We start from the raw sequence: 22,425 nt of genomic DNA, 5'->3' as shown, positions 1-22,425 counted from the left end.
CTAGAATACAGATTATGAGAGTGAATGTCATTGCTCCAAAAAGCAAAGGAATCTGCATTTGCTATCTCATTTCTTTTCACATCATCCCTATGAAAGAGGGAAAGCCAGAGATGATATCTTTAGTTGGTAGATGGTAAGATAGTCTCAATGCAATAAAATGATCTGTTCACTCATTTAAACAATTGACAGGCTTAAATTTAGGTTTTCTGTCTATCAGTTCAGTGTTTTATTCACAAGTCTATTGCTTCTTTAATCTTAAGTATATACACATATCTAATAAGAGAAGCAGTTCACTATGGCCAGTTTATAACACTGTGCGTTGAAGAGGAGCGTAGAGAAAAATTTTTTTTTTTTTTTTTTTTTTTTTCAATTTTGGAGACCAAAAATTCAGCCATTTTTCAGAGGCATTCTGCAAGGTTTTGAGACTGAGAGGAATATTCTTTTTTTTTTTTTTTAAATTTTATTTTATTATATTATGTTAATCACCATACAGTACATCCCCAGAGAGGAATATTCTTAAAGCAGGTATGGCTCACTGTTTGTGTTTAAAGACTTCAGGTAGATAGCCACAAGCAGTACCCAGCAGAGGCTGAACTTAATGGAGGAAAGGTCAGAAGTTTGTATGTGGGCCCTTGATCTCTCAATATCCCATGGAGAGGCATGCATAGACCAGGTGTCTGACCAGATGGACTGAGGTTTTGCTTCAAGAGAAGGACCTGTCCTTTCCCATTCTCCTTTCTTTTAGGGCTTTTGTGAGAGCAACCTTCCCAGTGGGCTAAGTGGGGCGATCATTTGAGCTTGGGCACCAGCTGCTCAAGGTGGTCGTATACTAGTCCTGGAATGTCAGCTGCCTACATCTGACTGCAGATCCTGTGCACAGTTGGGTCTGTGCTTAGTCCTTGCTCCTGGGAGATGGAGAGCTACTGATCCTACCTAGCTTATTTTCAGGCATCTAGGAGATTGCCACCAGGGGAAATCGCCTGGACAATCTAGTTTGTCTCTTCATAATTGGATACTGGAAAGGAAGGTTTAATATATGGAAATAGATTTGGCTTTTCATTTTGTTTGTAGTTCTAAGTGTTCAAAATTGATTGAAGAACTTGGTTTCTTTAGGAAGCCAGTGAAAGCATTAATTTGAATGAGTTAGCTCTATTTGAGTTGAGAACTCTGTGTATCCTCTTTTTTAAAATTTATTTTGTCTTGGGATAATTGTAGATTTACATTCAGTTGTAAGAAACAATACGGAAAGATTCCATGTACCTTTAATGTGGTTTTCCCCAGTGGGCACGTCTTATAAAACTGTAGTACAACTGTATAACCAGCATATTGACCAGTATAGTAAAGATACAGAACATTTCCATCACCATAAGGATCTCTCATTTTGCCCTTTTATGGCCACACCTTCTTTCCTCCCACCCTAATCCCCTTCTTAGGCTCAGGCAACGATTAATTATTTCTATTTCTAGAATTTTGTCATTTCAAGAAGTTATGTAAATGGAATTATATAGTATGTAGGCTTTGGGGATTGGATTTGGTGGGGGTTTTATTTATTTATTTATTTATTTTTAACTCAACATAATTCTCTGGTGATTCATCTAGGTTGGTGCATCTGTCAATAGTTTTCTGCTTTTTATTTCTGAGTTGTCTTCCCTTCCTACTCTTCATTTAGAACCACATTACACAGTATTAATAATTTTCCTTCAATCATAAAACAAGAAAGCTGAAGACAAGGAATGGCTATTACATTTACCCTTGTTTTTGCTTATCATGTTCTTTCTTTTCTGATGTTCCAGGATGTCCATTCTTTTTATTGTTTCCTTTCTGTTTAGAAAACTTTCATTAGCCATTCTTCGGGAGTAATTTTGCTGACAGCAAAGTCTCTTCATCTTAGAATGTCTTGATTGCGGCGCCACTTGCCCTCACCTCCATGGTTTCTGATGAGAAATCCAGTCATTCAAATTGTTTTTCTTATAGCTGAGGTGTCATCTCTTTGATGCCACTCTGAAGATTTCTGGGTTTGTTTTTTTGGTTTTTTCTGTCTTTAGTTTTCAGAAGTTTGGAAATCTGTTTAGTGTGGATTCCTTTAGAATGATCATACTTGGATAAATCTGTGTATTTGTGTCTTCTGCCAAATTTGGGATATTTTTGGCCATATGTCTTCAAGTACTTCTTCAGTTCTACTCTCTATCTTTTCTATTTCTGAGACTCTGATGGCACATTAGGTCTTTTGTTCTAGTACCATACGTCCCTGAGTATCGGTTCCTTTTATTTTTTTCCAGCCTGTTTTCTCCTTCAGATTGGAAATTTCTCTTTGTTCTTTCTTCCAGTTAAATCATTTTTTCCTATGAACCATCTATTATTCTCTTGAGTCCTTTGAGTTTTTTAAAAATTCAGCTATTGTATTTTTCAGTTGTAAGATTTACATTTGGTTCTTCTTTATATCTTCTATTTCTTGGGTGAAATATTTGTATTTGTTTTAAGATTGTAATTATAATTATTGAAGCAGTTTTATCATGGGTGCTTTAAAAATTTTGTCAGATCATCTGACATCTCTGTCATTTTAGTCTTGGCATCTATTGATTATCACTTTTTAATTCAGTTTGAGATCTTTTTGGTTCTCGGTATGATTTGTGATTTCCTTTTGAAACGTAGACATTGTGAGTGTTAGGTTGTGAGACTCGAGATCTTGTTTAAACTTCTGTTTTAGCTGCTTCCTTCTGATACAGCTCTGACAAGGAATGGGTCCTGCCTTCTTACCGTTAGGTGGGGGTAGAAGTATAGGTTCCCCTCCATTGATACCTGATAGAGGGTGCTCATCCTCACACCTGGACGGAGATGGGAGTTCTGCTCCTTACTAAGTCTTCTCTGATACTTCACTGGCTAGTTAGGGATGGGAATGCCTCATTACTGTTTCCTATGTGGCCTCCATTGACTCATGGTGAGAGTAGCATCACTACCATTGGATTGGGCATTGGTGAAAGTTCTGATTCTTTTATAAGTCTCCTCTGACACCACCCCATTGGGCCTCATTACATGAATTCCACTAGCACTCTCCATTATGGCCTCGAGGAGGAGGAATTTGTCACTGCCTTGTTGGAATTGAAAGTCCTCACTTTCTTAGACTTCTCTGATACCATCCTACTCGGTGGAGGGAGAATTGGGGTACCTTGTTATATGCCGTGGAGGGTGGAAATCTAGGTTTTTCCACACAGCTTTTGCTGACATGGATGGATGTATTAGTCAAGGTTTTCCAGAGAAACAACCAATAGTGGATATAATATATAGATATATACATCTGTATGTATATATATATAGAACCACATCACACAGTATTATGATTTTTGCTTCAGCCATAAAAAATATGTGTGTGTATGTATGTGTGTGTGTGGGGAGACAGAGAGAGAGAGAGAGGGAGGGAGAGGATAAGGTACTAGCTCACTTGATTCTGGAAGCTAGTAGTCCCAAGATCTTCAGTTGGCAAGTTGGAGACCGAGGAGAGCTGATGTGTAGTTCCAGTCCAAGTCTTGAAGGCCTGAAAACCAGGAGATCCAATGATGTAGTTCCATCATGAAAGCTGGCAGGCTTGAGACCCAAGAAGAGCAGATGTTTCTGCATTAGGGAGGGCAATCTGCTTTACTGAATCTACTGATTCATATGTTAATCTCATTTAAAAATTTGCTTGACCAAATATTTAGGTATGTTGTGGTCCAGCTAACTCGACAAATAAAATTAACTGTCACAGTGTGTGTGGGGCCACAGTTTTTTCTGTGGTGTTTGGCCAAAATAGAGCAGATATTTTTACAAGGTTTTTTGGTTTTTTGGGGTTTTTTTTGGCTAGAGAGAGTAGCTTTCATTGAGCCTTTTTCTGTCTGTGTGCATGGGCATTTCCAGGTTGCCAAGCTTCTTCAGTTCCAAGTCCGGGTTATATGGTAAAAAGGAACCAGGAAGCTCACCACTATGTCTTTCCTTAGGTCCTGAGGTCCTTATTATGTCTGCCTTCTTCCATCTTTCAGAGTCTTCTGTGTTGTATATATTGTCCAGGGTTTTTAGTTATATTAGTAGGAGAGATAGGAACAAATATGTCTGCTCTAGCTCCCTGGAAGTGGAAGTCTCCAATGTCTCCTTTTTTCAAGGCATTTCAAGGTTTCTTGGATAATGGAAGAGAAGGGAATGAGCAGAAATTTGGAATCATAGTTTAGGCCAAGAGAACTAAGAAGTGCTGCAGGGAATGGAAGTTGGGGAGTGGCATATAGTAGAGATTTGCAAAGAAGTAATTAAAGTCTACACATGTATTCTAAAACTAAACCACTTGCAATAGTGTCACAATTCTTAATTTTTAATCTTAGTTCTCTGCTTCAGGCCCCTTCAGTGGTTTCCATTACATTAGAATAAAGTCCAGAATCTTGCACATTCTCTCCCTCCCTCATCCAGTGCCAATTTATGCTTTCTGTGCTCTGGTCACACTGTCTCTCTGTTTTCAAGGTTCTCTGATGTCTCTTATGTCTGGACTCTCCTTCAAGTTACTATTCCCTCTCACTGGATGGCACGTTCTTCCCTCTAGTTTGGTTGGTCACTGCTGTCTCTTAGGTATCCATTTAAATGTCCCATTCCAAGGAAGGCTGACTTAGGTAAGGTCTCCTTGCTGTAAGTTTCCCTGACATTTCATATTTCCCCTCTCTTCACTCTCATCATACTTCATTGTTAACTACTTTAAAAAAGTCTTTGTACCAGACTATAAGATACGTCTGTTCTGTTAAATCTGTATCATTAACAGCTAGCAATGTCCCTGGCCTATAGTAGATGCTTTATATAAATATAGTTTATGTAAATATAGTTTATATAAATATAGCTTTGCCATATTTGTGTATATCCTTGTCTCTGTGTTCTAGCTGCTTACTTCTGTAGCATTGAGATTTACTATACATTGTTGTATTACCTGTGTCTATTTTTTTTAAACGTTCAATTTAATTTTTTGTATTAATTATACATTTGTATGATTTAAAAATCAAAAGGTATGAAATTGTATACAGTGAAAAGTCTGTCTCCACCCTGATGCCATCTGCCCAGTTCCTGCCTGCCTCTCACCATTGTAACTAAGTTTTTATGTATATTTCCAGATTTTCTTTACGTAAATACAACCAAATATACACAGCTTTAACCACCCACCCATTCATATTTTTTCCTTCTTTAGCACAAATAATAGGAAACTGTATTTGCGATTTTGTACTGTTTTCCCACTTAATATATCTTGGAGATCTTTTTATATTGGTTCATAGAGAATGTGTTTTTTTCACTTTGGTAGTTGCATAGTATTTATTTTTTTACACTATTGTAAATATTTATTTATTTTTAACTTCAGTTTCAGCTTGTTTGTTTCTAGTATATGGAAATGCAGGTGATTTTAGTATATCGAACTTCCATCCTGCAATCTTGCTAAACTCCTTCTTTATTAGCTCTAATAATTCTTTGTATATTCCCCCAGATTTTCTACATAGATAATCATGTAGTCTGCAAATAAACACAGAATTATTTCTTCTTTTCTGATCTGGATGTCTTTTATTTCTGGCCTTATTCTACTGGCTCTACTATGGCCTCCAGCATGATGCCGAATAGAAATTTTGAGAGTTGACATCCTTGTCTTGTTCTGGTGAGTGGGAAAGCATCAGTCTTTGATTTATAAATTTGATGCTAGCTATTTTAGTTTTTCAAAGATGCCCATTATCAGGTTGAAGAATTTCTATTCTTAATTTTCTATGATTCTCTTATTTTTAGGAATGAATGTTGTTCACTTTTGTCAAAATTGTTTTTCTGTGTCTACAGAGGTGATCATACAGTTTTTCTTTATTCATTTGTTAATATGGTGAATTGTATTGATTTTTTTAATGTTACATCAATCTGGCATACCTGGGATAAGGTCATATGGTTAATATGTATCATCCGTTTTATTAGGACATCTGTTCATGAGGAATGATGGTCTGTTGTTTTCTTGTAATGTCTTTGTGTAGTTCTGGTATTGATGTAATTCTGGCCTCATAGAATTATTTGTGAATTATTCCCTGCTTTTCAACTTTATGGAAGTCTGTAGAATTGACATTGTTCCTTCCTTAAGTATTAAATAGAATTCACCACTGAAAGTATCAAGGCCTTGGGTTTTCTTTGTAGGAAGGTTTTTAACTACCAGTGCAAATTTTTAGGAGGTTATATATTTCTTCTGTTTCTTCTTGAGTAGGGTTGGTATTTTCTATTAGATCTTTAAAGAAATTTGGCCATTTCATTTGAGTTGTTGAATATATTGGGAAAAGTTGCTCATGACATTTTAATTACCCTTTTTATGTGTGGAGAATCTATAGTGATGTCATCTTGTCATTCTTTATTTGGTTAATTTCTAATTTAATTCCATTGTGGTTGGAGAACATACTTTGTATGACTTGAATCTTTTTAAATTTGAAACTTGTTTTATGGCCTAAAATACATCATCTATCTTAGTAAATGTTCTATGTACTTGAGAAAAATGTATATTTTGATGCTGTTGGATAGAGTGTTCTAAAAATGTCAATTTACAGACTTAAGGCTATCAATTCAATATGTATCACTTTCATTATTGTCTTTATATATAATCTTCAACTTTGGTATTCATTCTTTGAAGAGTTTTAGAGAAAGTTTATTTTTAAGTGGGAAAAGCACCTTATTTTCTGATAAGTGATTACTTTCTGGTTTTATTGTATCATGATCAGATACTGTGTGTACTGATTTTACCTTTTGGAGTTTATTTGGATTTTCTTTGTGGCCCAGTGTATGGACAGTTTTCATTAGTGTTCAATGAGCATTTGAAATATAGCGCTTTGTGTGTTTTCAGAGAACACTTCATTATCAATCAGATTTTTTATAGATCTTGTAAACCCTTACTCATTGTTTTCCACCTGATTTCTCATGGACTGTGAGAAGCAAAGTGCCTTTTGGATTGTGCACTTTTCTCTATTTTTCCTTCCGTCTTGTGCTTTATGAATGTTGGCGTTGTATAATTTAGTATGTACTATAGAGTAATTTAGCTTATAGAAAGAGGAAGTTTATCTTCACTATGATTGATTTATTCATGTAATTGCCCTCCTGAATTTTACTTAATCTGCTAGAAACATTACATCCTTTGATTTTACTTTGCATGGTATACTTTTGCCTGTCCTTTTATTTTCAGTCTTTCTGGATCACTTTGTATTTGTATTTATTTGTTTCCTATATAGAGCTGGGGGTTTGCTTTTTTGAGATTTCAGATTTTTGCTTTTTTCAGATTTTATTATGAAAATCTTAAGTGAGGTAAGCCAAATGTATTCTGTTTTTATTTTTTTAAAGAAGCCTTTCACCATTTTGTGCATTACTTCTGATTTTTGGAGTGTGTATTTAATTATAGTGATTACCTTTAGGATTATACCTAAAGGCATAGTTCCCTTGATCCTCTATTTCTTTGGGCATTGTTCCTTGCAGTGATAAAAATTAGCATATCTTTTCTTCTTCCTTTCACCTCAACCCCTTCTTCATTACCACATTTTAACCATTATCTCAGTATTTGCTTTTATACTGTTAAAACAGGCTTTTAATTGCAATTTTAATTGTGAGCTTTAAAGGATATCTTTTGGCTACCACCTTACAGATGAAGCCAGTGAATCTTTTCTACCTCCTACCTTCTTTCTTCTCCCAGTTTGTCTTAATATAAATCTTTTACTCATCGTCAGAGGATATCAGTTTATTTTACTTTTGTTGTTAAATGTAGACCGTTGCTTCTGCTATGGTCTCCCTGGCAATTTCTTAGTTGCTGAAGCTTTTTCATCAAGAAAAATTCAGGAAAACAGTATTCTTTGAGTTGTTACATGTTCAAATTGTTGGACTCTAGCTTTTATATTGAAACACATTTTGACTTTCCATAAGGGTCTTAAAGATACTGCTCTATGACATTCTGGCATTGAATACCACTGTGGGGGAAATCCTAGGCTAGGCAGATGTTTTCCCCCTGTCATAATTAACTGTTCATTTCTTCTGGCTATTTCTTTACCTGTTGAAATCTAGTAACGTGACTGCACTGGATGTCAGTGTAACATTCTAAGGCCATTTTTTCCCCTAGCATTTGGTGTGTGCTTTCCATATCTGAATTTAAGTCTTTCTCCCATTCTTTTTTTTTTTCCTTTCAGGGAAGTTTTCTTGAATTGTATTTTGAAGTGTTTGCTCTGTTGAATTGTGGAGTTTTCTTATTCATGGGTTCCAGTTATACATATATTGATGTTTCCTCTTTCTTTCCTCTCCCTTCCTCCTTTATCTTCTTTCCTTCCCCCTCCTCCTTCCTCCTCTTTCTCTCCCTCCCTTCTCACACACCACCAAATACTACATTTACCACTCAGCTGTCTGCAGGCTGGATGTTACCTATCACTGTACCTACTGTTTAATCAGGAAGATAAAACACCCACTTATTAAAGATACCAATGATATCCAAATTTCTAAATCCAATAAACACTTTTCAGATCTTACCATCTCCAGTGCTGTATTAAACAGTGATGATCACCTTTCCTTTTTGAAGTTCTATATCCTTTAGCTATCTGTGACTGTGTGCCCTTCTTATTTATGATTGTTCTTGAGTTGGATTTTGTTTCTATCCTCTGACCATATCATAAGGACATGGAGTCTTAGGATTAGTTCATTGTCCACTGGTTTCTAGTTCTATCTATTATCCTGGGACAAGTTTATTCATATACATTGTTTCCTTTCATGATTTAGAAATCTATAATTCTTTTTTTTTTTAATCTTAAAAAAAATTTTTTTAAAGTAATCTCTACCCTCAGCATGGGGCTCGAACTCACAACCCCGAGATCAAGAGTTGCACGCTCTACCGACAGAGCCAGCCAGGCACCCCTAGAAATCTATAATTCTAACCCTGATGTTTTAGATTACTCAATTTCTTATTATTCAGCATCTAAGTAAGATGTTCCTAAAATCTGCCATAGTCCAGACTGCACTTAGCTTCTTTCTTCTAACACTTCTGCGTATATTCCTTATCTCATTTTGTGACATCTACACTCAACCATCATTTAAGCTAGAAACTTAAGGAGTTATCATAGACTCCTTCCTATACCGTCCAACCCACAACCAATCTGTCACCAAGCTCCAGTTTTACTTTATAAATATCTCTTAATTCTGTCTGCTTTTAGGTCTACCATCACTACTCTAGTTTAGTCCCCATTTCACTTTGACTGCTGTAATGGCCTTCTACCTTCAATTTTGGTTTTCCAGATCCTCCCATCATAAAATCACTACAGTGATTTATGCTAAATGTATGAATCTGATGATTTCACTCTCCATTAATCTCTCTAGTAAGTGTATCCTTAGTACTTAGTACTAGACCAAGCACTTCTTTAATTTTTGCATTTAATAATTTTAAATATGTTTAATAGTTTCTCATAATACTTGAAGTTTTAGAAGTCCACCTCTGCTATTTGTAGTTCCGTTGATGTTTACTCATGGTGAATTATTTCATGTGGTGCTTTAAAATATTTTGTTTTGAGCACATCTTCAGTAGGGCTTTATCAGTAGAATATTGACTAAAGGAAGCAGAATGGATGGGTTATGTATAACCCCATAATTCTTTCAGGATTGTAGGTCCTTCTGATACCTCTCTCAAATAATAAGGGTTCCTCAGTTTTATTTGTTTTGTCAAACAAGTGTTAGTTAGCATGTAGTATTCTCTTCTTCACATAGTGCCTTCTCCCTTGGTGGGATTTTTTTCTGCCTAGAACTTAGGCCTTCTAGGATTTTTTTTTTTTTTTTTTTTTTTTAAAGAAACCATTTCCCTGCAGCCAGCAGAAAATGAAAGTGTACTACTGAAATCTAATGCTTGGTTACTTGACAATTTCCAGTAATAATAAGCTTCTGTTTCTCCCTCAAACTGTTTCTCTTGAAAAAGGCCAAAATTATGGGTTGCCATTCACTTGATACAAGTCTAAACAAGATGAATTTAAAGCAATCAAAGTGTTATGAAACCGAGAAGTTAAATCAACCTCAAAATAGCTGGTTTGGAGGATTGTTTGTCACAATATGGACAACCTTAATCACCTGAGCCACCAACAGGACGAACTGTATTCTGTTATCAATTTGATGTATTTTCTTCATATTTTTTCTTTTCCTTTGCAAATTTTCTTTATAAGGTTGTGAGATAAATACATAGTTTTCACCTAATGTTTGTTATGTTGTTGTAAACTCTTTGTAAATTTGTGATACCTACATAATATTTAACTAGCAAATTTATTTAATGACTTTCCCATGTTGTATATTTAATTCCAGTTTTTTCCTCTCCTCCCTCTTCTGCTGCTTCGTTATAGATCTTCAGTGAATACCTTAATGCATTAAACACTTTTTTTTCCTTAAATGTATTTAGGATAAATTTCCAGATAGAATTACTGGGTAAAAGTCTTTTCACAATTTCAAGACTTTTGACACCTAGTGCCAAATTACTTATCAAAAGCATGATATGAAGTTATATTCTCCCAACAGTTTACCAGTGTCTTAAGCCGACCGCTTTGATGATGTCAAACCAGGGGTCCACGGGACAGAGGTGTGGTGCTGATGCTTTCTTTATGGTTTCTCTTCAGGACATGGTGCCTGTCATCGTTGATTACTGCCTGCTGTTGGAGCGAAAGTAAGTATACACTGCCTGTCAGATTCAATTATTTTGAACCCAGATTGCTTCTTGCTTATATTGTAATTTACTGTTGCAAAGTCTATGAATTTGGATATGTTTTTTAAGAAAGTTTTAATTTACAGAAATTTGATTAACAATTTTAAGTTAATTTACCTAGTAAAACTAACTTCTCCAAAATAGATGCTGTTGGTGTATCATCTATGTGTTTGTGTGGCCAGATAGTGGAGGCAAACATAGCTAACAAAAGAGCAATCCTACTAAAAGATCTTAAATGTTAAAGTGTATGATTCATGTCCTGTCTATATACCCTCTTTAATGAACAATCACTAAAACACAGTTTTATACACCACCCAGAAAAGGGCAAAATTTAGAGTGCTTCTGGTGTTGGTTTTTAGAGGCTTTTGTTGAAAAGATAGCAGTATAAATAAACTCTTGATTTGGCTTTGTTGGTTTAAATAGTAACTATATAAATTAACCAATCTTTTCTAGTTCACAGTTTTTTCACGCTTAATAGCTCCTCTCTTGCCAGGTATTGTTGTAGGCCCTTTACATTAATTTATCTAACTTTTGTAACAGTGAGGTAGGTATTCTTACCCTCTTCATTTTACATAGGTTGCAGAGGCAGAAAGCCATTAAAGTACTCGTCAAAGCTAAGGAGCAAAGATGGGATTCCGATAACAGGCAGTCTGGCTCCTGAGTTCTTGCTCTTAACAACTAGTGTGTTTCTGAGTGGTAGACAACTGTGAGGATCCAGTGCAGATACTCCTCAAACCATGTACAGCACTGACCTGACTCATGAATTTATATTCAGGTAGCCTGAATCATAAAACATTGGATCATACTTTGGAAGTACCGGTGAACGTTATCAAGAGGGCAGTTATTTGCTATGTCAGCCCATTAAGTCATGAAGAGCTATAGCTTCTGTTTACTAAAGTCCATTTCAATGTTTTAGCTCTACAGTGTCATATATTACTATCCAGTGGAGTATGTTGTGTTCATGGCTGGGATATTGTTGAAAACAGTGCTTTGTGTTACTCATTTTCTCCTCTATGAGGGTCTAAGGGAAAAATTTCCCTCGGGTCTACTTCCAGAAATACTTTTGCATCTCCTGAACAGCTAGTTAACTTTTAGCTAATGGGCAGTGAATTGTATTGCTAATTACAGTTTTCTAGAAAGCTAAGAGCCATGATAGCTTTTCGTAACTTTGTTTTCTTTTCTGTTTACCCCACTTTTCATACTCCCTTCCTTGTTATTTATTTTTTAAAGCAGCTCAATAGTTTATGTATCAGTTTTACATATTTTACTTAATCTTCATAATTGCAGTGTAAGGTAATATTTTTCTCATTTTCAGATGAGGAATTTGAGATGTAGAGATATTCCTAATACTAATAAATACTGGAATCAACCCAAATCTTCAAGTTGACATAATTATGAGATAAAGTACCTAAGACTGAATTTTGTTTAGAGTAGGAAGGCATATCTTTATAAAATGGATTATTTCCACCTAGGATGGTACCTGGGACAAAGTAGCTATCCAGTACCTGGTGGTTGAATTAATGAAATAATTCTGCCTCTTGGTTTGCAGGGTGCTTTACGGTCATTATCTCGAATATGTGAATACTACTCTCACAGTGATGTAAAGTTAAAATGCTCCTGGTAGTTGTAAGATGGAGGATTATATAGGGAAAATGAAAAAATAGGTTCTTTCTTTCAGAAATATTGTTTTATTTCCAAAACTTTCTGAAAGAAGTTTTTCTTTTTATATGATTTGAAAAAGAAATATTTCCAACTTTATGTACTCTATGGACTGGCTGAGAATGCAATAATTACTTCATTAAATCATAGCATATAACCTATAAGCTAAGATCTGGTCTAGAGTTTTACCAAATTAGGATCTATTTATTATTTCTTTGCTTTTACTGTTGCAGAAAAATAAGAATCAGACTGGCGAGAGACCAAGTGACGCTTGGAGAAGTAGGAGAACTCGGATTTATTTTACGCCCGGGGACCCAGATGAGCTCATGCTCCAAATTCTGGGCCCCGGGCAACAGGGTTACGGGGCTTGTGTAGGGGACTGCAGGCAGTCAGGCTACAAGGGCTATGCTGACTGCTGGTAGGTGGATTTAAACGGGGGGGCTGCTTTAGGCGGGAACAGTCGTGCAGGGAGCCTGTGGCGGGAGGCCTGTTTACAGAAGCAGAAACGGCTGGTTATCTCTCGCTCCCGGTAGGGCTTCTGGTTATTCTAGCTTATTGTTAATAACTTTCCATCTTCTGGGGCCTCCTGGCCTGGGCCTGCTGTGGGCAGTTTCCCTCTTCATTACCAGCTTCTTTCCTTCCATTAAATATATTCCTGACTTCTTAACATCTTCTCTTCTGGGCTATGTCAGAAACAAATACGGTATTTGTTGTTGGAGATCTCAGAGAGAAATACCAGTATGATATCTTTCTTCCTAAGCTGGACCCTCTCTTTATGCCATCTTCTTTGACATTTGGTTCCATTTAATGTGTAGGGTCTTCTCTTCCACATTCCCAAATTTTCAAAATATCTGAGACATTAAGATTGCTTTAAAGAATGCTTAGATTGGGGGCACCTGGGTGGCTCAGTCAGTTAAGCATCTGCCTTCAGCTCAGGTCATGATCTCAGGGTCCTGGGATCGAGCCCCACATTAGGCTCCCTGCTCAGCGGGGAGTCTACTTCTTCCTCTCCCTCTGCCCTTACCCCCTCATGCTCACTTGCTCTTTCTTTCTCTCTCAAATAAATAAGTAAGTAAATAATAAAAAAAAAAAAAGGAAGCTTAGATTGTGCATAACACAAATAAAATTTTACAAAACATAATCTAATACTCAGCTAATTTCAGGTAACTTCCTCCACTTCTAGGGTCATCACTTAGACACTCAGTCCTGGCCCCCTAATGCTTTTTATCTTAATATCTTATAGAATACATTGTGTTTATAGTCACCCCTTTTTCACATACTGTTTCTTATGTGAGTCCAATTATAAACACAATACGTATTCTGAACCGGTTTTAACTGAGTACCACAACCAGTACACCATGATCACTGTTACTTCGGTATCATAATTCATAGAAACCCATATCCAGCAGTAACAGTAATTGAACTAGTGTATATATTTATATATTCCCATTTATACTTAAGAATTCTTTCATAGTGTAAAATCCCTTTACTGTGGCAGGAACCACATTTCTTTTTCTCTTTAAGGCATACTGACCAGTATGTTATAGACATCTTTTTTGGTTAAAATTTGGTTTTATAGTCTTTTTGTAAATTGTTTCAAATCAAAAGTGACAGGAAATTCACTTGTACTTTTTTGAAGTTTTTTGAAGACTTGTACTTTTATTTCCATAATTAGATTTCTTTCACAATTTCCTTTCAATTTGGTAGTGTATATTTTCTTTTTAGTATTAGACAAAACATATATCTTAAGCCTTATATAGGACATTTAATGATATGTCATTTTTGCCTATAAAACGGTAGCCATAACTTCAGTTTATTTTGAAAATAGGTCCAGAGTTTACTTGAACTATAATCATGATTTTGAACATTGTTTAAAAATAGGTTCTATGTTTTTGCATGTGAATTCTCTCTCAATAAAGGCAAGATAAGACAAAACAAAATAGGTGCTGGGTGTAGATGCACTTGACTGCTTTGAGCTTCTATCACTGTAGGCAGATATCCAAAAAGAAGACATCATTCAAATGACTTGAATTATATATAAATCTGAACCATAAATATTTCCGTTAAATCTAAAGTGAATCTGAAGTGGTCTTTTGATAGCCAGGGTGTTTGTTCATTCTTGTTCAACATCAGTGTTATTGTTTGAGAAACAGAAAGATCATCATTATGAAGCATGGTTGAGAAACTGGATGTTTTAGATACTGTTTTCTCGATAACTGCATGTTAATATTTTAAACATCAAAGCTAGGGGGAAAAGGATGACATGCCATTTTTTATTTTATAGCAGCTATATTGAAATATAATTTCAGATACCATAAAATTCACCCTTTTAAAGTGTACAATCCAGTAGTTTTTAGTATATTCACAGAGTTGTACAACCATTACCAGAATGAAGCCATGTCTTTTTAAAGGAAATCTTCACAAACTGTGATACTTCTATCAGAAAATGGAGCATTTTGAACATAAGTTCTTATAGTTCATTTGAACTTTGCCATTAGTTTTATAAATAAGGAGAGCAGCCCAAATCAGCTTTGAATTTATGAAGTCCTGCTTACATTTACAGGAGATTTATTTGTTTGGCTCTGGTTATATATGTAGTAAAGACTGGCAAATATTAACGATTGATGCTCTTGCTCCCTGTTTGACAGTCTGAGTTTGTCCTTATAATCAAAGCTGAGTTCTTCATGTTTTTAAAACTGCAAAATTGATAATGCAGAAAGTAAATTTGGCCTTTTTCTCTATCAATTTGAAGTTATAAATTGTAAACCCCAAATAATGTCTTTAATGTGAGTATTAATGTAAAGTGAAGTTATGTAGAAAGAAGACCTCTTTGGCTCTCTTGTTAGTCAGAATGGATTTTGTGTTATACTGGCTGCAGGGTGTCTAAGTTTGAAGCGATAAACAGCAGTTTTAAAGTTAGGACTTACAGAAACAAAGGCAGCACCCTGGAATATAACTCCTAAAAATAGAAAGAAACACTTTTTTTTTTTTTTGGTATGTACTTTTCTTTCTTCTTTCTTCTTTGATGCTCTAATAAATATTCTCCCAAAATGATGAGAACATGTCTTTGAATTTTGTTTTATTTTTACTTTAAATTAGGGATACCAATAGGAGTTGCTGAGCTTTACTTTTCTTGCTTCTTTATTTATAGGCTCTGACTGGTTAAGAAAGAAACATATAGTTTTGCCGTTAATCTTACCAACGTTACATGCTGCTATTTGTTACATGGCTGCCTGGTTTGTCACCTTTTATGCTCTGTTTACTGAATTTTTCACTCTTTAATTTTCCTCCGTAGGGCTTTTGGTGTTGAACTAAAATATATAATTATCTTCCCTAGCATGTTGTTTTTAACAACACAGTACAGAGTGGAAGGGCTAGCAAATACGGCATTTTCTTTACATTCATTAGAGTTACTTTGTTACTCTTTATCTTTGTTGCAGTAAGTTTCATTAATCTCACAGTCTTTTACTTGGTTAGTAATTGGATCACAAAAATGTGATGGACTATTGATTAAAATGAAACTAACATGAAAAATATGAAGCAGAGGGGAAAACTGATGTAAAAATTACAGTTGTGGATATGAGGAAAAAAATAAATGGGTATGGATTTTCCTCCCAGGGTATTGCAGTTACTGTTTATTGAAAAGTGGCATGTGGATCTGGTGCATTTGTAGCCAGTTCTCTTAGCATCTGTCCCCTTCCTGGACTTCAGATGAGGCAAGGACCCCATCCTGCTCCTTCCAAAATCTTTCTTTACCTTTTTGTGGAACTTGTCATGAAAGACCAAACCTGCAGATGAACCAGCTACCACTTTTCACAAGTGACATGATACACATATAAAGAGGTAACACATTCAGTAGAAAATTAGGAAATAGTCCTAGCAGGTAAATAGAATTACCACAGTTCTTTTTTTAAAACAATTTATTTATTTATTTGAGAAAGAGATAACGCACGTGCGAGCTGGGAGAGGGGCAGAGGGAGAAAATCTTCAAGCAGACTCACTCCCTGCTGAGCACAGACCCAACAGGGACTAGATCTCAGGGCCCATGCGACCATGACCTAGCCCAATCCAAGAGTCAGACGCTCAACTGACTGAGCCACCTAGGTGCCTGAGCACAATTTTTATATTAAACAACAAAAGGGAATGAATGAATCAAGTGAATGATAGCAAGGTAGTACAATATATGAATGGGAACATGGAAAACATTTAATTTTGCCTGTCATCAGAGAATTAAAAAGATCGATGTTATTTAATTTAAATGTTTTTTAAAAAAGATTTTATTTATTTGACTGAGAGAGAGAGAGCACAAGCAGGGGAAGCAGTAGAGGGAAAGGGAGAAGCAGACTCCCTGCTGAGCAGGGAGCCTGCTCCAAGGATCCTGAGATCATGACATAAGCCAAAGTCATACCCTTAACCAACTGAGCCACCCAGGCACCCCTAATTTACACTTACTAAATTATCTGGTAGAAAAACCAAACATAATTGTTTGGTGAAACTGTATAATTCTACATTGCTGGTGGCAATGTAAATTGGTGCTGTGATACTTTTTGAAGATGATTTTGTAATAATTTCAAATGCCACAAAATTTTTCATATTTTTTGACTTAAGATAAATTTCTAAAAGTAGAATGACTGAGGAATTAAGTCCCCCAAATGGGAAAGACTATATGTAGATTTTCATTGTCGCATCACTCATGACAGTAAAATACTGGAAGGAAGTGATATATCCAATGCTATAGGAATACCTACGTAAACTCTGATGTCTCAGCACGTTGAAACATTGTGAGTTAAACAAAATGAGTAGGTAGTATCTTAGAATGGTGCTTATATAATGCATGAAAGCAGAATTTGAAATTATCTCTGATAAGTATAAAATTATTTATGCACTGTTTGCAGAAGAAATATGAAATAAATAAAACAATTATTGAGTGTGGTGCATTTAGATTAATTTTTAAAAATTTGTTTCTAAATTTAAAAATCTTAAAACTATATTAAAAGGAAAAAAGGGGCGCCTGGGTGGCACAGTGGTTGGGCGTCTGCCTTCGGCTCAGGGCGTGATCCCTGCATTGTGGGCTCGAGCCCCACATCAGGCTCTTCCTCTATGAGCCTGCTTCTTCCTCTCCCACTCCCCCTGCTTGTGTTCCTCTCTAGCTGGCTGTCTCTATCTCTGTTGAATAAAGAAATTAAAAAATCTTAAAAAAAAAACAAAAAACTATATTAAAAATTTGTTTCTGCAAGAAAGTAGATTACTGATTTTTTTTTTTTTTAAATAATGAACATTTTCTTCCACTTCATCAATAATCACTACCTAAACTCTTTGGGAAGCAAGGGATACGAACTAGATAAAGAAACATATTAACTCTGGAGATCAGCTGGGAATATTTAGATATCAGGAAAGAGGAAAGGGTAAATTAGGAATAGTCTTTTTTTTTTTTCTTTAAGTAATCTCTACACTGAATGTGGGGCTCAAACTCACGACCCCAAGATCAAGAGTCACATGCTCTACTGACCGAGCCAGCCAGGTGTCCCTAGGAACAGTCCTTTTTCATATTTTTTCTATTTCATCACATTCACTGTACTACCCACTGACATATCACCATTGTCTTTAAGAAGCAGTGTGCCATAATAGACTCAAAATAGGATTTAGGTCAGAAGGCGGAGTTCAAATTCTGACTCTATCACTTGTTGGCTGTGTGACTTTCTGCAAATAATTTAATTTATTCAACTTTTCTTGGTTGTAAAAGTATTGGGAGAATTCATTAAGATACTACATATAAAATGTTTTCACAATATAAAGCTCTATGCAAGTATTGTTGCCGTTTTTGTTTAACTTGTCAGTTGAAATAGGAAAAAGAGGAGGAACAGTTAGCAGATTGAATTTAGTGATGCTCAGAATATTCCTAAAAGTATGCTTTTTCTTTTTCTGTTACAGGGATCTTTTATTTAGCCAGATGTATGACAAACTAAGTGAGAATTCAGTGGCCAAAGGAGTGTTTTTGGAGTGCCTTGAGCCATATATTTTAAGTGATAAACTGGTGGGGATGACCCCCCAGGTAATGAAAGACTTGATTGTTCATTTCCAAGATAAAAAGTTAATGGAAAATGTGGAAGCCCTCATTGTACATATGGATATCACCAGCCTAGATATTCAGCAGGTGAGTTTATAGAAAATTTACTAATACACATAATAAACATCATTCCTTTATTGATTATACTTATCTGACTGATTGGGCCTCATTGTGCCTTCCATCAACCCCATTTATATACTGAGCACTTTTGGTAAGATGTCTCTTAAACTTGTATTTGTCAGTATATTTCTTAGGCCTGTTTTAACGAAAACTGGATTATGAACTCCTGCAAGCCAAGAGTCTTCTATTTCTTTGACATCCCCACAGCGCTTAGCATAAAGGTTACATTTGGTAGTTGCTCAATAGATGCTTATTGACTGATCCTTCTTCATCCATTTATTTATTCACTAGTACAGTTTTCATCCTGCAAGTGAATTTCAAACATGAGTACTTTTGCATGAATAATAGAATAATTTTACTTGGAAGAGTGTGATGCCATTTTCTAAAAGCTGCTTTATATGTCCAGAGTTGATAACTTTCATGCATTGAGTTTTGAAATGCAGAACCTAGTATAAGAAGCAAATTACAGGATGTCTTAGCTTGATCAGCCAGCCCATTGTTTGTAAATATACCTCCACAATAAGTTTCAGTCTTTAATTGGGGAGCTGTATATACTTTGGCCTTAGACATTGCACTCTTAACTCTTGAGTTCCTTATTAGTCCTAGTAATGGACATGCTATTCCTACAAAGGCGCAAAGGTACAAAGATGCTAATAAGTAAGCCCTGTTGAGCTAAAATATGGATGACTTAAAAGATCTTAAAAAGACCAAAAGTAGTTTTTTTTTCAAATATGCAAAATCACATAAAAGTGAAGGGCTTGGAGAAATGGTTATTGTTTTCCTTCTGGAAGCTCTTTATGAATGGCTGTGAGTTTGCAAAGTAAAGCCAGATCCTCTTTTATGTATGCCTTTCTGTTGTATGCGTAATTTGGCATAGTCTTCATGTCAGGTAATAGTTCCAGTGATTTGAGAGCATGTTATCAATCTAGTTTTATTTACCTATCACCAGTATAAGAGAAATTTCTCTTTTCTTGTCTTCCCAGTATTTTTAGCTTTTCCCCAACACTATGTAAATATGCTCTAGTCTTTTTTTATGTTAAAATAATCTTAAAAATCTTCTTTTCAGTTTCCCTTCTCTCCATAGGAAGCCTTCTTCCTTGTGGGTTACTGCCCCATGTCACTCTTCCCAGTCATAGCCAGATGTCTTGAAAGTATTGTCTAAGGTTGTACTTCCGTTTTCCCCCACATCCTAATAACTTTTCAGCCTTGCTTTCAATGGAGTCAGTAATGCCCTCCATGTCCACTATATCAAGTCATATTTTTCACATTTTACTTACTCTTTCAGTAGCATTTGTTTGTTAATTCAAGAAGCACTGATTGTCAGGCTCCGAGGATGCTTCAGTGACCCTAGTGGACAGCACTTATCCTCTCAGAGGCTTACATTTTAGCAAAAAAGTTTGATAGTAAGCAATTAAACCAGAAATATAAAAAAAGAAGTGTTATGTTAAGTCATGTATGGTAGAGGATATATGAGGCTATCTTAGATTGCTTACCTGTAGAAAGTCTTCCCAAGGAGGTAACATTGAGTCTGAAATCCGAATGACAAGATGAAATCAGTAATGCAGAGATCTTGGAGAAGATTGTTCCAGATAAAAGCAACAGCTAATGCCAAAAAAAAAAAAAGCCTTGAATGTTAACGTTACAGATAAAAGTCAAAGAGGCTGGGAGCTTGGTTGAAAGAGAGATAGCCCTTTCAGGGCAAGGTACAGATATTTCCATTTTACTCTGAGTGCTCTGGGAAATCATTAAAAGGTTTTAAGCAAGATGACTCTGGTTTACTTTAGGGATAACAGAATGAAGGTGGGAGCCAAGTACAGAAGAAGTAAGGAGATTAGTTAGGCACTGGTCCAGGAAATGGTCCTGATCAGAGATGGTTGCAGTGAGATGGAGAGAGATGGCCTGATTTGGGATGTTTTGTCAGTAGGATTGATGTGCTGATGAATTGGATGCAAGGGTGTGGAAGTGTGGGAAAGAGAATTTAAGGATGATGCTTAGTTTTTTTGCTTGAGATAAAGGTGGATAGCGATTCCTCTAAGAAGATTGGAAGACTGGGTAGGTCTAAGTTTGAGAGACAAAATCAGGAATTCTGTTTTGCCATTTTATGTTGAGATAGCTACTAGACATTCAGGTGAAGATATCAAGTAAGTGGTTGGATATATGGGTTAGAGGGGAGGTAAATGTGTTAGTCATCAGTACAGAGATGTCTGATCACAGCACTGGCTGAGAGAGAGGGTAGTGAGAGAAGAAAAGGGGGCCTAGAACATGCCATAGTCTACAAAGACTCTCCCATGACACTTCACTTCTGTTTTTCCTCTTAATTCTCAGGCTGCCCCTTATTTTCCTTTGCCACCCTCTCCTCTTCTTGTTCAGCCCTCATCCCTTGTCACTCTGTAGTATAATATAGCCCTCATTAGGAACAGAATATAGATTACACTGCAGGTCATCTGTTCCTCTTCTAAATATTTTCTGAAATTAATTTCTCTCCATCTTTAAACACTTCAAGCTTCTTGCTGCCTTGAGACGTTCATCTTTACTGCTTCAGCCTGCATAGTCCTTAGATTCCCTCTCTGCTTTTGGCTTTCTCTAGGCCCTTTCTTAAATATTGCTTCCTCAGTGGTGACCCGAATACTCTCTACACCAAGTCAGGTTCCTTTGTAACACATCACATTTGTAAATGAATTAAATGTGTAATTGAGTATCTTCCCCAGTTGTAGCTCACACCATTTTGTGCCCCTCCCTTTTGGTTAGTGTCCAGGATGAACAGTAGTTCTGTAAGGGTAGAGACTCAGTCTGGGTTTGTCTGATCCTAGCAGTGGGCCTGAATATAGGCGTTCAGTAAATAATTTGTAGAGTTCTTGACCAAGGGTAGAATGAATATGGAAAAGGGGAGGATAGAGGAAAAAACAGACATTGGGGATGTTTAAAAACAGCTATTGTACAATTAAAAGTAGTATTGAACGGCGCCTGGGTGGCACGGCGGTTAAGCGTCTGCCTTCGGCTCAGGGCGTGATCCCGGCGTTATGGGATCGAGTCCCACATCAGGCTCCTCTGCTGTGAGCATGCTTCTTCCTCTCCCACTCCCCCTGCTTGTGTTCCCTCTCTCGCTGGCTGTCTCTATCTCTGTTGAATAAATAAATAAAATCTTTAATTTAAAAAAAAAAAATAAAAAAAATAAAAGTAGTATTGAACCTCCCACCAACTATTACCCTGGCATTGTGTTTGGAGTGCTGTTGACCCTTGAACAACATGATTTGAACTACACAGGTCTGTTTATATGTGGACCTCTTTCAATAAGTACAGCACAGTAATGTAAATGTATTTCCTCTTCCTTAAAATTTTCTTAGTAACCTTTTCTCTGTCCTACTTTATAGTAAGAATACAGAATATAATACATATAAACGTATGAAACAGGTGTTACTTAACTGTTACCAGTAAGACTGCCCAACTGTAGGCTATTAGTAGTTGAGTTTTGGGGAGTCAGAAGTTATATATGGATTTTTGACTGTGCAGGGGTAGGGAGGGGTCAGCACCCCTAAACTCCGAATTGTTCAAGGGTCAACTGTACTTCAGTTTTTTTCAGAGAAGGACTAAGAAAAATTCCGAATTGTATGGAATAAGCAACTCTTCCTTTTTACAGGTAGTTCTCATGTGTTGGGAAAATCGTCTGTATGATGCTATGATCTATGTCTACAACAGAGGCATGAATGAATTTATTAGTCCAATGGAGGTAAGATACTTCCTAACTTGGACACGTATTTACTATTGTCTGTTAATGGCTTTTTCCTATTCTCCATTTGCTTTCAATAGTTTCTGTTGTCATCCAGTCGCTTAATTGCTTGTAGATTTATTATAAGATTTGCACCCA

General features: G+C 36.1%; 1 protein-coding gene across 5 annotated transcripts in view; it reads left to right on the top strand.

Moving 5' to 3' along the window:
• Window positions 1–22,425, top strand: part of VPS8 (VPS8 subunit of CORVET complex) — a 234,791-nt gene that overhangs the window by 68,399 nt on the left and 143,967 nt on the right. For all 5 annotated transcript variants that reach the window (XM_019795771.2, XM_011220314.2, XM_034661727.1 and 2 more), the window contains 3 exons: window positions 10,629–10,675; window positions 18,305–18,527; window positions 22,198–22,287. In XM_019795771.2, coding sequence (XP_019651330.1) covers window positions 10,629–10,675; window positions 18,305–18,527; window positions 22,198–22,287 — 360 coding nt within the window. The remainder of the gene's footprint in view (window positions 1–10,628; window positions 10,676–18,304; window positions 18,528–22,197; window positions 22,288–22,425) is intronic.

The sequence above is a fragment of the Ailuropoda melanoleuca genome, chromosome 1 (genome assembly GCF_002007445.2).
Source record: "Ailuropoda melanoleuca isolate Jingjing chromosome 1, ASM200744v2, whole genome shotgun sequence".
NCBI lineage: Eukaryota > Metazoa > Chordata > Mammalia > Carnivora > Ursidae > Ailuropoda > Ailuropoda melanoleuca.
This window is presented reverse-complemented; position numbering and strand designations above follow the sequence as displayed.